Source organism: Hylaeus anthracinus, unplaced genomic scaffold, assembly GCF_026225885.1.
Source record: "Hylaeus anthracinus isolate JK02 unplaced genomic scaffold, UHH_iyHylAnth1.0_haploid 5, whole genome shotgun sequence".
Taxonomy (NCBI): Eukaryota; Metazoa; Arthropoda; class Insecta; order Hymenoptera; family Colletidae; genus Hylaeus; species Hylaeus anthracinus.
In genome coordinates, this window is record NW_026535322.1 from 6,459,266 (window position 1) to 6,476,346 (window position 17,081).

The 17,081-nt window shown below is 41.2% G+C and overlaps 2 protein-coding genes across 4 annotated transcripts in view; one reads left to right on the forward strand and one right to left on the reverse strand.

The window, feature by feature from the left end:
* LOC128895689 (alpha-2B adrenergic receptor) overlaps positions 1-4,527 on the forward strand; it is a 73,242-nt gene extending 68,715 nt beyond the window's left edge. For all 3 annotated transcript variants that reach the window (XM_054158511.1, XM_054158512.1, XM_054158513.1), the window contains one exon: positions 547-4,527. In XM_054158511.1, the coding sequence (XP_054014486.1) occupies positions 547-1,040 (494 nt within the window). In that variant the 3' untranslated portion in view covers positions 1,041-4,527. The remainder of the gene's footprint in view (positions 1-546) is intronic.
* The window catches only part of LOC128895688 (26S proteasome non-ATPase regulatory subunit 1), a 64,827-nt gene that overhangs the window by 23,458 nt on the left and 24,288 nt on the right, over positions 1-17,081 (reverse strand). The gene's annotated exons all lie outside the window — the stretch shown is intronic.

Below are 17,081 nucleotides of genomic sequence, written 5' to 3' on the forward strand. Positions count from 1 at the left end.
ATATACTTACTTTTTTTTTTTTTTTTTGTAAAAATAATGAAAAGGTTTATGCTTGATGATGCAAACGATAAATAATTTCCATTAACAAGATATAAATACTACTTAAACGTGAAAATACGAAACATTAACGTGTTATGATACATTACATTGTTACTTACTACAATAAAAGCATTATCATTATATCAATATCACATGTTCCAATGCTCAATCATTATTAGGGCCAGAATCCTGCCTTACGAACCCCCCACCCTCTTTCAAAAATTAACAGTGTGAGACAACAATGTAAAATATAAAAAAAAAGGTTCGCGATCTCGATAGAAAGTTCACAACTTCAAGGCTACCCTCTACTTTCACTCTCAGAATGTAAATACCAGCCAATATAAATAATCACGCGTCTAATATTTTACAATGCTCCATCAGTGCGCCAAAGCGTCGCAAAAATCTCCACGTTACAATTGGCTTGACGTTCCTTGCGAGTTGATAATTCACTCTATCAACCAAATCTAAGACTGCCCACCCGACAAATAAAATAAATATACCCCGCAGGAAGCACGCGGACGTCCCTGTTGTCCTCCAGAGCAGTTCCCATAAGACGCGTGGCGACGATGCGAGCCCACAACGGCGCAGCGAGCGTCAGCTCGAAGCAGAGCAGCAACACATCCTCGCCGTGTCTCCACAGAACACCTGGGCAGGTGCGCAGCCACCATTCCAGAACCAGCAGCGTGGTCTCCCGCAACAGTTCGCGGCACGGACGGATCATCAGGCTCGAGCAAAAGGCCACCAAGGTCCTGGGCATCGTTTTCTTCACGTTCGTCATCCTCTGGGCGCCGTTCTTCGTCCTGAACCTGATTCCAGCCGTGTGCTCCGAGTGCGAGAGACAGATCGACCACAAGATCTTCGACATCGCCACCTGGCTGGGCTACGCCAGCTCCATGGTCAACCCCATCTTCTACACGATCTTCAACAAGGTGTTCCGGCAGGCGTTCAAGAAGGTGTTGCTCTGCAGATACAGGAACCAAACCTGGCGGCCGTCCAGGTAGGCCTTCGGCCCCGGGAGACCGGGGATCGCCGTCACCAGGGTTTAAAGGCTGGAATCAGTCGACGAATCCATTGTTCGTCGGCGTTGCAGACTTCCTCCGAGGCGGACCCGGGCTACGATCCAGCGGTGCTTCTGGGGCTGAACCGCCAAGGCGAGCCGAAAAAAAGTTAATTACTTGGCCAGCGAAAATAAAAAAAAGGAAGAACGGGGAAAAAAAGGATTTTTCAATTTCGGTGATCCAGGGTACGAGGCGGCGAACTGTGAGGTGGTTTCATTTTTTGGACGTGGTTCCCGAGGAGCTCGCGTCGAAACGGACGAGATTACGTTCTTCTGTGAATTGAAAACGAGGGAGATTGGACGCGAGGGTGATAGTGGTAGTTTCCGACGAATGTCGATCTCAATTGAACCGCGATGGACGTTCGACAGTCCTGCCGAGGTACTGGCTTTGGTCATTTGGGTTTCGCGAGGTTTGTTTAGGTTTGATTTCTTCGAAACTCGAGAGGTCGATGAAACGATTATCGACGAGGAAAGATTCTCTTACCTCGCAATTAGTTTGTGATCACTAGACTGTATTTGTGACTGATGAAAATAGCCACAGCTGAGGGAATCGTGAGGACATTCATACTTCGATAGAACCATTCAACGACGAACCATGAAACTGATTGTTTCTGGTAACGACGGACATCGAGGACGTAAACGAGGAGACTATACTATATACTATACTCAAGCAGGAGGACTTTCGAACAAGTGCTAAGCATGCTCGAAACCTTCTCGAGATCCTCTCGACTCTTCCGGGGATTCGACGAGTGATCGCGAAAGTTGCTCAGGAATCGAAAAGCTCGATACGACCGCGAGGGCTGCGCCTCGAGCATCGAATCAACGCGACAGAAACAATTTGCGACACACGGCTCTGATAAACAGCTATTGGCTGTACAGTTTTCAACATCGCGTGAGCAGGTCGTTGAAACGAAGCGTCTATTCGTCGAGGACTCTTTAACGTGTGCTTGGGAACCACGTTTCAGCGTGGAGAATCGCGCCGGCTCGCTCGCGAGACGTCCACCGCCCTAATTGAACGCGATCCTCGAACTTTTAACGAGAACGGAGCGAGAAACGTTAAATCAACCGTGATGAGGGGGCGTCAGAGTATGCCTCATCCCGACCATTTCAGGATCGACCTTAAATGGCAGCCCGTAAACACCAGTTACTAGATAATTAATGGCATTTCGCAAATTGTTATCGCCTCGTTCGTTTCGAACGAAGAGTCGAACTTGTACCGTCTCTGTCCTGGCAAAATGAATTCCCTACGAGACGAGGGAGTTTAACCCGTTGCCTTGCGCGATGAATCACCGGGTACATGAGTGGGTGATGATTGTGGATTTTATGCACTTATGATGTAAGTGAGGAACATACAGAATATACGTAATACGTGTCGAATATATTCTATTAATTTTATTTTATTTAGCACATATTTGTCGCACATTCATTTGTATCATAAATGCGTAAAATCCGCAGTTTGGGGACTGTGTCTTTATTCGTATTCCCACGTGCTTCTAATTTTATTTATTGTAAATGTTGATCGGAGTGTTATTTTGATGCAAGCAGATGTGTGTATTCAACGTTCTTCGGAATTGTTATGTTTGTGCTATTTTTAATGCTTTAAAGGGTTTAGCACTATGCTTACGGAGATTTCTTATCAGATTTATATGATTTATATTTGAATATAGACATTGAATAAGTTTCAACAAAAACTTTGTCAATAATAATTTTAGAAAAATGTCCAATTTACATGGATGAAATTAACCTTGGTTGTTCTAGTGTTAAACATCGCGCTATGTTAAATAATGTCCAAAAAGAGAAGCCTGTATGAACAATAGCAACCGTCTTTCGTTTGCTCACAAAAATGAAGAATTGTTTAAACGGATAAAAACGGTGACATTGTAAACACAAACATTAAGTATTCCAAGAATTTTAAGGTATACTGCGTATGTTTATGCGATTATGGAAAATATTGCGAAATCTAAGAGAATGCGCGAGATGCACAAATGCAAGAATATAGCGTGACACATTTTTACGATCTCTTCGTCCAACGAATATTATTTAATCGTCCAATGATTATTAATCTCCGTTAATTTGTATTACAATTTCCATTCGTTTATTAATAAATTTCCTCGTGGTAGCATGCTCAAAGCTTCGGCAAAAACGGCAATAATATTTGGGAATACGAATTTGCATAAACATCCGCAGCTATCGGAGCAGATCCAAGGAGAGAAGCGAGAAACAATGAGAGTATGAAATAGCGACAGCTTGTCGGAAACAGTTGAAGTGGTGGGGGACAATTACGCGACACTTTAGAGGCCCCGCAGTAATTATTCCGCGGGATTTAATGACGCAATCTCTGAAGGTGTCGCACAAAGCGGTCGCAACGGAACGATCAGCGATTGAAACAAATTTACAAGGCAACGGGTTAACATTCCGTGACACGCGCCCTTGCTTCGATCGATATCATTGCTAGCTTCTGATGATCAGATGCGAATTGTTGATTGGATTTTTGTGTTCCTTGTATCAGTGGCAATAATCGATCCAGCGCGTCCAACGTTGGTCGTGACGTATCCGAGTGATACCCTCGCTTGTATTCCGTGCTCAAATCGATACAAATAAAGTGAATAAAAAGCGATAGAGCGCTGCTTAGCCCGAGAGACTGAAATTTGTTTGGAACCTCGAGAAAGGTGGAACAACAAATTGGGGGAGCCGTTGATTTTTAACGCGGCGCAAGTACATTTTATGCCGGGATATTTAATTAATCGCATTTTGATGAGTTTAGAAATGTGATTCAAAATATGTACAACAAAAAAATGAGAAGAATAATAGTAAACCTGTACCCAGAGATCCTCCCCGCCATCCTTGGAATTTATTATCACTGTGTCGTTGAAATTTATTATTACTGTGTTGAAACACGACGTGTTTCAAGGATTCTCCAAAAATTATTTCACATTTGCGAGCCACCAGCGTAACTGGGTAAGTACTTAAATTATAAAACTTATGCCCTCAAGTAGGTACAAATTTATACGCCAAAAATTATTACGCAACACCGATAAATTGAAACAACTCGCCTGTACATTGCACATATTACACGACGATCACGAAAAAGTGACGGAATATTACGAAAGCAAGGGACAATAGAATTCGCGTGTTATTCAACGGCAAAAGTAACGAAGAGGGACATGATTGTGCCGCAAACAATACGCATTCATAACGTAAGCAATAATATAAACGTGCACGAACCTATGAGCCGACTTAATGTCAAAGGGAGGCCTAGCAAAAATGGGACGGAGAAGAAAGAAGCGAAAAGGCTGAGATGAGAATTTCAGGGGGAAGGATTATGGAGAAAGACAAAAAGAGAGGGAACAATGGTCGGAAGGAAAAATCTGAAGCAAGAGAGAACGCACGTAAAAGTAGAATCAAACATAGAAATATTAATATTACAAATAAACAGAATTATTATTCAAATGATGCTTTGTTAAATAATTATTACCAGACTGCGGACGTTTATACGTTTATTGGTACTATACCATTTAGAGAATAAGACACGCTTTCATTCAAGTTTCGATTCTTTTTCTGCCATCAGTGAAAAACCTAATTTTCTATAAACACAAGCAGCCTAATTACTATACATCTATACGTGAATAAATTGCCAATAAAAAACAAAAGACTCAACTAGCCAACACCATCAAGAATGAAGAATATTGTAAAATCAGAATTATTTATGAAATATAGTAAAAGGGAAGGGACTGATGACGGTAACTAAGTAATCATCGGCAAGTTGATAGCGAAACATCATAAAACGGGAGTAGATAACAATTTTCATGATCCCGTGGTCGGGAAAGACTCGACACTTCTGGGTTTGTATCGCGAAATCGTGACGAACAATTCGTCATCGTTATCGGGGTATTAATGTCCGAATTCAACGATGAGGGATGATGATCCGAATCTCGCGATTAACGGGCGATATATCGTTCGGAAACTATCGGCGAACGTTGCGTGGAAATGCTGGCAACGATGTTAATTATTGTCACTTATCAACGAAACGAGAATACTAGAAGAATAGAAGTGTATTCTCCGAGTCATTTTCAACAACTCCGAAATCGTGCCACGTTGTAAAAATAGATCGTTTGAATCTACGAACCTTTAAATTAAACTGTAACACGTACAATAATCAAAAAGAATCGAAAGTAAAGGAAATAGTTAATTCGATGAATTTCCAACGAGGCGAACCAGCTCGAAACAATATAAGTCTCGTGCTACTCCACAGCCAGCTACGAAAGAGGAAACGCGTATAGGGCTCTGTTCTGACAACTGATATTCGCTTTTCGTTCGGTTCAATTTAGGAAATGCGATAAAAGTCTAATTTCCTTTTCATTTGAAAGCTGCTTTTAAGATAGAGGACGACCTGAATTCCCTCGGAAAGAATTCCTACCTTAAGGTTCCGGATTAAACGAATTACGTCAACATTGTTTCGCAAAAATTCGATGCTCTCTGGTATTGTTAGTCTAGAAGCAGTTTATCGGATGAAAGGATAACCTTATCTGTGTTACACTTGAGGATTATGTTAGGTTTCTTTAGAATTTTTTTACGTTAGAAGTCCGTCACAATTGATTATTTATAAAAGTTCCACAGGCGTCCGATAATAAAATGATCTTTGAAAAAAATGTCTCGTTATTCTTAAACAAAATTGGGAATTTGGTCAAATTTCTCCAGAATTGTTTATTTACAATATTAGTTCATCATATTTCATTATTTGTAAAAGTTCCGCGGGTCTCTTCCGATGAAACGAACTTTGAAAAAAGCTTCGTTACTCTTAAATAAAATTGCTGTAGGGGAGACAAAGAAAAATTCAAGTTTTTCCTTTGATATTGGTTGCCTTTACGTTGTATTTTATTTTACCTTCATCGCTGGCACTGAAACTCACTTTTTCTTTGTTAACTGAAGAGACGAGACTCTTCACTATTCCATTTCTTCAGACACAAAAGTTATTGTTTGAAAACGATGTACGCTGACGAGGAAAACAGCGAAATAAAAGTACCGAGAAAGGCACCATGGAATCCATTAAATTACGAGAAGGGACAATAGAGAATCTTACAATAGAATGTTTTGAAGCTTCGCGATTGGATTAACTACTAGCGACACAAACTATTCAACGCATTTCTTTTATCTTTTATTTCAAAACATGGCACAATACCTATTGCCTCATCAGAGTTATTTTTACACATTTTCAAACGAACTAATCGTCAAATTTCTCTCAGGAGATATATGAAGAATTTGCAATCAAGTGACTTCGAACTCCGTGATTTAATTAACTAATACTGATACAAACTATCCAATGGGCTTCTTTTGTCTTTGATTTCAAAAGATAGATTCATGAACTTTTCTCAAAAGATAGATTCACGAATAAATACAATCCTGATTGGATAAATTCTGTAGACTGAGGAGGTTTATGCTCATTCATATTTGTATAAACACAGAAGAAGGACAGAAACTTACGAATAAATATTCGTAGTTTAGTCATCTAAAAATGGCAAGACGTTTGCCTTGGCTCCCATAACTCAGATAAAGGTCTTACAATGTTCCTGTAGAAATTTATTCAAGGGGTAGTTTGAGGACTCGCGTAAAAAAATGGCGTAACATTCCCCCACCTCTAGACGCCTATGCAAACAAAGGAAATTCCTGAACGACACCAGTCACCTCCCGCGTTTTAACCGTGGCAAAATGCTTGGTAAACAAATTCATTGGTAACGACATCCACGTCATTACCCTCTTCCGTCCCATTACGAGCGGTTACATACATCAAGGAGGGTGAATCGCCCGAATGGAAGCTTAATTACTAGTTATCAGCGAGCAAACCGCATCCTCTCCCGAGAGGATTACTTAACTCCATAAAATTAGAGGTCGGAAATGAAGAAAGAACCTTTTGTTATTCTCTCGAGAACTCTTTGGCGACGACACTCGCCCTTTCGAGGAGGAAAAAGAAAGAAATCTATTGTTTGATCCAAAATAAAAGAGAACTGAATCCAGTATGAACGATCTCTACCACGGTTTACATAAACTATGATTTATCTCTATGCGAAGAAAACACATACGTATAATACAACCTGTACATATGTAAATAACCGTTTTAAATATTTAGTGATAAGGAAAACGTTTCATCCACCACGTGGACAGTGTAAATTTATAGATATCCATAATTTACCCCGTACAATTTTTATGCTCACTGGCGCGGGCATAATCTAAATGCTTTTGTTTAATGTCCTGCTACGCGTGTCGCTTAAACAGCAGTAAAACTCCGTCTCCGAACAGCTTGGTGTAATTTCATACGCTCACTCTTGCGTAGAGTAACACTATTTTATATTGATACGCGATTTTGAAATCGCCAGAATTCGACTTCCTTAAGAAAAAATTGACAATAAAACGGTTCCACAAGACTTAGGATTTTGACAATTTACAGCACATGAAATTTACAATAATTGTAGGTATCGGCTTTCACCTTCCCTAATTCTACGTTCTCGGATCGAGTCACTATTGGCTTCGGTGTTTCTATTTTTTGCAGAAATTCGCGAAAAAATGAGACCGTAAGAGATTCTTATCAGCGGAACAGCGTCGATTATTAATTTAAATACAGAAAAACCGAGAACGGAAACGGCACTTCACGTTGTGCCTTTCATATTCGAAAATCAATGCGCATTAGACGATGAAGATGAAGTAGGTCAGACCAGTCGAATGGAGCTTTCGTTGCGATATATTCAGGCAGCTGGTATGATCACCAGGATATATCCTTTCTATCGATTACTCGCGAATTTCGTTATTTCGTTTTGCCCGCGGAATAAAAGTAAAAACGACTTTTAATCAATCGCCAAGTCCCCTCTCCGTTCAGAGGGTGAGGGGAGGTTTGCTGTTTAATCATCGAATCGATATTGCGTGTTCCTTTTATTTTTTTCACAGAAACATAATCTGATGAAAAGATTAAGTAAATTCTAGATTGAATTAAATTTCGTCTAATCGCAGGACGATGATTTTTTCACCTACGATATTTCGTTTAATTTCGAAGTCTACAGACAAATGCGCACGAATGTACGTCGCGCTAAAGGTAATTTTCTCTTCGAAAAAACATGTGGAAAATTCTTCACGAGCCACTGTGAGACATCTTGAATATTTAATGTAATTAAATTTTCAAAATAATCTTACTTCCCTCTGGCGACGCGACGAGTAAAAAGAACTGGAAACGTTGAATCGCGAACGAGGTGGAAATTTCTGACGCTATCGTGTAATTTCACGCTTAGTGATTTAAAGCGGAGATTTAAGGAAAGAAAACGCTTTACTTAATGGAAAGTCTACATTACGGAGTGCGTTTAATTTCGTTTGCAGCCTCCGTTAAAGCCGAATTTAAGGCGGGAGCTATTTAGTTACATGGAAAATTTATACTCGGTTGCGTGGAATGAATGAGACCGCGAGTTTAAAAGGAAATCGGACGAGAGCCGGCCATGGAAAAAAAAATCGAGCCGAATACTGCAGCCATTCGAGACCTGTGTACGTGCAAAAGTGGTAGCACTGAATTAGAATTCTGCGTTGTAGTTAACGTTTCAAACTGTATGCTCTCTGCAGTTACATGTTAAGATTCTCTTGGGTAAATTAAATTACAGATTAAAGTACTCTTTGTTACATCGAATCGAAAATTTTGTATAGAGATACTCTGCTTTACAGTTAAATTTACACATCCTATATTACAGCATTCATACTCTTCGTTTAAATCAAATTTGCCAACGAGAAAACATGAAAAATTAACTGGACCATCCAATGACATCCATTTTCCGCTCCAGATCGGCGCAGTTTGAAGATTAAACGACAAACGTACACTACTAATTCGGAGAAAATGAAAAACGCGAGTGGTCAGCGATGCTCCATTATTCTTTCTCTTCTTCTCCCGATTTCGTATCGGCACCGAAAGGAACGCGACGAAACGAGCGACAAAGAGTTGGCAATTTCAAAGGGTGCCTCATTGTTAGTAGCAACAGGGACGCAGATGAGAGAAAGATACCATCAAACGAGCGGTTTGCAGCTCTTTTGAGAACGTCGTCGTCGGTCTACTTTTCCTTCCGCGCTCCTCGAAGCGTGCAGACGCAGCGTCGAAGACGCGAACCCTGGAGAAAATGTGTGTCTCGCCGAGGGTTAGGTTTCAAAGCGGATCGCGAACAGAAAGACGTCGACTCATCAGCTACCTTGCCTCGCAAATAGTTCCTCGGCACTGTCTCGCGAATTTTTCACGGTAACCAGCTTCGCCCTCATCGGCTAAATTACGGGTCCAGGATCGAGCTGTTTGTCCTTCCGCTTTAGGGGAAGCTTTGTGCAAACGGGAGACGAGAGTCGGCTCCCGAAACGAAAAGGATACCTGGAAACGGAGCTTTCCAATTCGAAATGGAACACGATCTCGATTCCTCTTTTATTTTCCGACGAACGTCGCGCGCCAATTCTTTCTGGGAGCTCATTTCTGCTCTAGACTGTACCCGAACACATGTTTCGTCCTCTATGGGCCGAAGTTTTTTTCTGCAGACAATTTGCGAGGCATTTGATAAATTCTGATTGATAGTGTTAATAAGAAACTAAAATTATTTGATTAAATTTTAGATTAAGGGAGACATTGGTTCTTTTATAGTCTAGAAATTTTTCTTTCTAATGCATTCTTTTAAGACGTAATATAAATCAATTAATAATTAACCTCAGAACTGTAAATACGTTTTCATCTCCCAGGAATATTTACAAAATTTAACAAAATTCTTTTCTTCACGCTCTATCGATGATATAGATAGCTTCCATAAAATTGTATTATTTAATTCAACCTGGACGATAAGACTGACACAATAGTCGAGGAAAATCGATGGAAGCTCGATGGAAGCTCGATGGAAGCTCGATGGCGCGGCGATATTACCAGAGGCTCGTATTTTCGCTAAAACGTCGAAAATGCTAAGTAGCCCGGTTTCGATGCGTCCGGCCCGTTCATCACCGTGGAAATTTAATCAATAACCGTTCCGAAGAAAAACAGTCGAGTCGAGGCGAAAAGTGAAACACCAAGTTGCACGCGGACGGGAGAAGGAGGAGGTAATATAAACGGAATGAAAGACAAACCGTCGAAGAAAGGCGCTGGAGAAGAGGAGAAGTTAAATTAGCTGCGAATCGCGTGGGTGTGAACTGCGTCGAAGGGAAAATAAATTGGAAGCGAACTTCGACCGAAGTCGATGGGAATTGGTACATTCTTCGCGAAGATAAAGCCGTTCTCAGAAAGGAAAAATAAAGAAGAGAAAAAAAAAAGGAGAGAGAAAAAACACACCGAGCCGGACATCATCTATTCTGACACCGGGGAGAATTATGATGAAGAAAGTTTCTCAATTTTTCACCGAGTATGTTAGAGTTGTGCATCTATAATCCTGGCGACGCCTTCTTTATGCGCATACGCGAGGCCATAAGGCGAACCATCCGAATATTGACACTTTGAGAGAAGATACAAAAAAAAAATTGCAGGAAGAATGAATTGATCGAAATTAAAATTTCGTTTAATTTTATATTCGGTTTACGTTGTGCCTACTATAGTACACATCAGAAACTCAATGAACAATAAAGTCTCGACTGATCTTTCATCTAAATAAAATAGTAAAAAAAGTTTCGTCTCATCATCGCCTATAAGCTGATATTTTAAAAAAAATTACTTTAACAATTACAAACATTTAACCGAGCCCATGTCTCGAGAGGGTATATATACGTCTTGCGCGGTCAAAGGGTTAAGGGAAAACATGTTTCTATGTTTATTTTATTTTTACGCCCGTCACCTTTGTAATAAATCAAAACTCCAGTCAGCTAGGACCTCCCTACCTCGTCTATTCGCGACGTATCCGACGTCCGTCGCGACTTAAAGGAAAAATGTTCCAAAAGCAGGGCGAAACTGGGGGAAATAAATTTCTCATCGTGTTGGCCGAGACTCTAACGAGGAAAACACAGAGTCTAGCGGTGACTGGGAAAAAAAAAGAGCAGAAATAAGGTCGGAGGGTAGCCAGAGCGAACGGAGTGTTCCGCAAACAACCAGGTCCGAGGCAAATCGAAGAACATCAGCCATAAATAACGGCCTCCCGGGATTTCAGTAAGGATTGCTAAAAGAGACACGTGGGTGGCGGGGAACAGGTTCTACCTACGTACGACGTGACGTTAATTAACCCTCCGCGAACGAGAATGGTCTCTCCAGGCGTGATGAGACCACCGCGTGCCAGCGAATCGGCGCAAAGGTCGAAAGAATTAAAGGAAAAAAGATCTCCTTCGGTCTACCTTCGTCACGATCGCCCGCAAATTCGTTCCACCCACGTAGGTACTTTCCACCTCCGACCATATCGGTGAATTCGACGAGAATTAAATCACGGAACGTCGATTTTTCCTGTTCCTCGCGCGTTCACCGACAGCCATACAACCGTGGACCAGTGAAAACAGGGTCGGTTGAATATCGTAGGGTAGTACTTTGGGAACGAGATAACTGCGATCTCTTTGTCGGAGTGATCCGAAATGGATCCGAGATGGTATTCCTTAGGGAATAAATTCTTAAAAAAATAAATGCGAGACATCACGTTTACTCTCGGTGCCAAACGAATTGGAAAAGTTACCGAATGTACTTTAAAAGGTACCTAAAATATTCTCGAATTTGCAATGTTTAAGTAAATTTTTTCCTGTAGTAAACATTTTTTTTTAAAAAACCCTTATAACGTAGTTTATCCATTTAAGGAGGTCACTCGTATGAAAATGAACTACCAGTAATTTTTGAAACAAAATGTCGAAAATATGAATTCTTTCAAGTAAAATTCAATTGCAAAAAAAAAAAAGTTTTGTACAAAATAATCCAACCGCGAATTCGTTCGATTAAAATGAAACGCAACAAAATAAAACAAAATGAAATAAAACGAATCGAAATCGAATAAAATGAATGGAAGTGGAATCACATCTGATTCCTTCTGACATTTATTAATCGACGACGTTATTATCGGATGACAGAGCGAGTAGGTGGCAACAAAGAAGGAAATCTAAATTTTCGTAAAATCTTACGGTGTCCTAACCCTTTAAGCCACCGAAGCTAAAGAAATCCCTAAGTAAAAGTAGTTTGCAGGAACAATGACCGTCCCGCGATGTTGCACAGAACGTTTTGAGAATTCAATTACATTGTCCCGAGGATTTCATTCTCCCGAAGCTGTTACGGTACCGCAACTACGTCGTTACTCGTCGAAATCTCGGAATTTCTAAGTTCTCCGACACCCACGAACACCTTGGCTTCCGAAGAAACGAGGAAGTTTCTAACTGGAACCAGCTTCTCAGTGTACAATAACAGTATCTCATGGCTGGCCATACGAAATCTATTCGGGATTCAATTTCCTTCTACGCGTTAACTTAATTTTCATACGACGTCTCACAGACGACACCCTTCGCCGTCCTTCTTCTATATCAGTGAATTTGTTCTTTTCTCAGACGCACCGGAATGAACAACAATATATTAAATTTAAATTTCTATTTCAATTTTTTCATATTTTAAACTCAACATTTAATATCTCCGCAGTAATTTTGTTTGTTTTTTTTTATCTAGTAGCAATTTTATTGCCTGTCGACAGTCGACATCCCCGAAAGTTTTTGGAATTTTTGCTCGTTAAATTTCACGAGCCCTTAGGAACATTCCAGGCAGCGTGGACAACACGAACTTCTCGATGCAACAGCCTCGAGACGCCGATGGGATGTAGCGGGAATTTAATTTCCCCCTCGGCGTTAACTTCATTTTCTTAGAAGTTATCAGCCGATAATTGCGTCACCTCCTTTTCCAGTCCGGACGAACTTTCATCACACGCTTCGAATCAGTATTTACCATTTGTTTGTTAAGCAGTGAATTTCTACGGATAAGTTTTTCGAGAAATTCTCGTCGTCGAGGGAATATTTTGGGAAAGAAGATGGCCGTTGTTGCGACTGACAATTAGACTTGTAATGGAAGAGCAATTAGAATGGACAGTTTAATGGAGGTATGGAAGTAATGGAGGTAATATTTCTGTGTAGGAGACAGTTACGTCAAAGGTGGAATTTAATGTTTCAGGAGAGGTGGCTGTTTATGCCGTGTATTCGGAATATCCTTTCCACTGTGTCGCTATATCAAGGGAGAGTGACGATATTCATCCACAAACCTTCATTTTTCACCACCACTTGAGATTTAGTCCCATACATTGATATAATAATAACCATAACTAATAATTCCTACCAGCTTTTAGATAAATCTATCTGGATTCGAAGTTTCATCGAAATCAGAGCCTGCGAATTGGCTAATGTCCTTTGTAAGCAAACCCCCTAGCGAACGATAAACAAACCCGAAGGATTAAGCGTATCCAAGAGAGCTACTGGAATTTCAATAATTACTCGAGGAATGTTAATGTAGCGCAGTTGCATTACAAGCTGCCTTACGGGTTGTGGTGTGCAATAAGGGTACCGAGAATTAACTGAGCGTGAACTTAAAGGGAGCTTCCTTCAAAAGTCATCGCTTTCGGGATCCTCTAAGGGCAATCTTAGCGGTCGTCGAGCCGGAAGAGGCAGCGCTGCCCCGGAATTGCCATAATTGGCAATCCTGCGCAATTAGGGAGCTCTCGTGTCTCTTATCAAGCGAAAAGACGCGAGGTCAATTTTCCTGCGTTTACTAAACACCGTCCAGGAACCATTTCAGCCATTTTTCTACCTGCAGTTACAGATTATTGATTGCTCCCCAAACGAAATCAGTATATTCGCGAATACATTTCACAGAGATATTTGATCGTAACATTGAAACATGAAAATCCTGCTTTACACAACTTTGGACAAAACACGCTAATTGGTTATCGAAAAAAAAAAAATCGTTTATTTGTTGACTATTGAAATGTGCGACATAAATTTCGTATCTAACAGTCAAGAAATAAACGATTTTTTTCGAAGATCAATTATCACATTTGGTCCAGTTCGAAAAGAGCTGGTAATAAAATATTAGCGCTATCAACATGAGTATGTTAACTTCTCGAAAATGGTCGTTTTTAATACAGACGTGCACGTAACCAAATAAAATTGTTCACAGTCTTTGAGACCCGTAGAAACATTCTACAAAAGGAAAACTCAGGACTACCATTCGTTTCTTTGGAATTAATTCCCAAAGGAGACTTTGTAACGAAGTAAATTCGACTGCCTAAATCTGGCAAGGGTTTCCAGAAACGATGCACGACAGCTGAAGCCTGAATTGCCACAGAACGTTGGATCAACTGATGGATGTAATTGCAAAAGGGAGGGGGAGATCATCGACAGACGCAAGAATTTGGTGCGTTATTCGTGAAACAAGGTATGTATTCGATATGCGCCGACAGTCGAAGGATTGTTTGCCGCCGAATAGAAGGGCTGTTCGCGTCATTACGTCTCTGCGCGTCAATCAGCCCGTCGAGTACGATCAAAGCTGGACTGGGATGAGCCGAGCTTAAACTCGAGTCAATGCCAGATGCACTTGCAGCTGGAGTGTTTGCATCTGAACCGTGGTTATCGAGAGAAACGCTCCGAACGTCTGACAGACATTGGACTCTACTTCTCTGATCTCTTCTTTTCCCATGGTGGCTCCTTCGTCGTACACGTCGACGGAACATGCTCACATCGTGATTACCTTGTTCTTTCTGAATGAACATCTGCGTTACTTCATTTTGTTCTATTATATTTTAGTTTATTTTAATTCGTCTTATTTTATTTTGTTTCGTTTCATTTTAGTCCATTTTCAATTCACTTATATTCCACTTGCATTTCAAAAATGCGATATTTGCCAAAACCTAATTACATACCTACTCCACTTCTTGACTCTACCACCTTATTTTTCCCAAATTACGCCAATTTTTACGATCGAAGATCAACATTTACACTCACGTGTTTTCACGAAAGCTTCGCGTTTCTAAATTACCGAGCTCCCCGTTAAAGCGCCGGTACAACCGATCCAGACAGAACAAAGGGTCATATTTTCCAAAACGTCGATAAGCCAATGAGACGAATTAATCGCGACATTGTCTCGATGTAGAGCGCGCCACATCGTATCGACGTTCGGACATTTATAAACCGCGTACTCGTAAGCTCTCGCAATTAATCATCAAATTTTCAAAGTGCTATCCCGTCTCTGTGCGTTGCAACAACGATTTAAACGGCGCGTGCGTTCGTCCTCCGTCCTCGAGCAATAAAATCGCCATTTCGCCGTGGACATCGTCCCTTATTTACAGCATGTCATTAACCGCGGGTTAACCAACCGCGAGTGCTATAGGTCGTTTTCGATACCGTTGCACAGCCATTTCGAATTCGACAAAGCGATTACTCGACTCCAAATTTAACCAGTTTAACAATTTGAATAACATTCTTGACGTAGGTAGAAAAGTGATCCATTCGCCTTTGTAAAAAGTAAACAGGACGAATAAAACTTTTATTTGAATAATACATGAGGAATAAACTCAATGCAAACGAGGACTAACGAGGAATAAACTGCTCGATATAAAGCCGCTAGCCAGGGGGTGCTTGTGTCGCTATATCGAGGGAGTGTGGCGATTGTGGTCCAGAAATTGTAACTTTTTACTTTGACTCGAGCCTCTCCTAATTTCGCATGACGCGCAACATGATTCAATTCGAAGAAAATCCCTAAATCGATCGCAAGATTAATCGGCTCGACGTGAAGTGGTCCGCGTGAACGTCCCTTAGGAATATTTCGCAAAAATCCAACAAGAATTTTGGCGCCACGCCTAATGGCCGGTTTCCAGAAAGAAGCACCTGACGACGCTTTATGCGAACCACCCGGGCGCGCAACCCTCGTGGATCGTCCGGATGATTTATTCCCCAGTGAAACGCCGCCACGGAAATCGACCATGAGTTATTGAATAAAGTCGGGAGTCCGGCGCGGCCGTGTTCTGAAATTGAAAATGCACCTTTTTCCTCCATGCTGCGCCAAAGTGCTTCGCTTTAATTTACGCAATCCAGATCAATTTACCCATGCGCACGCGGAACGCTTGTAATAAGATTCGCGTCGTTATTGGAGAAGATAGATAGCACGGTGGCACGAAAATAACGTTTGTGCGCCAATTAGTCTCGGCGATCGTCGCTTATTATAATTGCGTTATAAAAGTAATCAGAACAACAGCGGTAGCGATAATTCGACGAAGGAAGCCTGCTCGTGCAAGAATAACTGAATATCGGTGATAATGACACTCTGATGAATTTAACGGTTGTGATATACGGATAATATCTGTGATATCAACAGGGTCTTTCGTTTAAAAGTGCTCGAATATCTCACGACGGGATTAAAGCTATTAAGAAAAATCTTTCTTCTTCGAGAAGGTAGATGCGCTAACCTCGTATAATAGATCTTTGTCTAAACAAATTTGTAATTGTTATAATATTATAATTTCCATTCACAGTCGCTTTTTTTTATTATTTTCTCTCTCAAATTAGGGCCCGAAAATGAATTTCAGTAATCGTTATTCGGGGTATGTAGCGCCCTCGGCGCAGAATGCATTCGGTCCCTTCAAGTGGAAGAGGTTAGCCAATTTCAAAACGCTGCCGGCCTATTTCCCTAAAAAGCGAAACGCAATTTCAATTTAAACCCGCGATCGATCCTTTTGCCGGTGGAGTCGTGTGGTTACCTTATTCTCCCCGCGACTCTCGAAATTTCGATTCGCCGCTCGGGCTAAAATCCTTTCAGCACTTCAGAAACCACCTACTCGAGCGTTGCCTCGACCGAATAATGGATCGTCTCCCTTTTACCGACGGGCTTGTACCGTGAAACACAACGTTGGCCGCGGGATAGTCATCAAAACGTGAGTTTACCCATTTCCCTGGATAAACCGTGTTGCGCAACAAGCAGTCGGTTCGACGAAAATCGCGCGGCAGCTGCGCGCGGTTGTTGCGCGGTGGCTCGAGAGGGAATCGTAATAATTTAACGCGCTGTCGTCCGAGACAG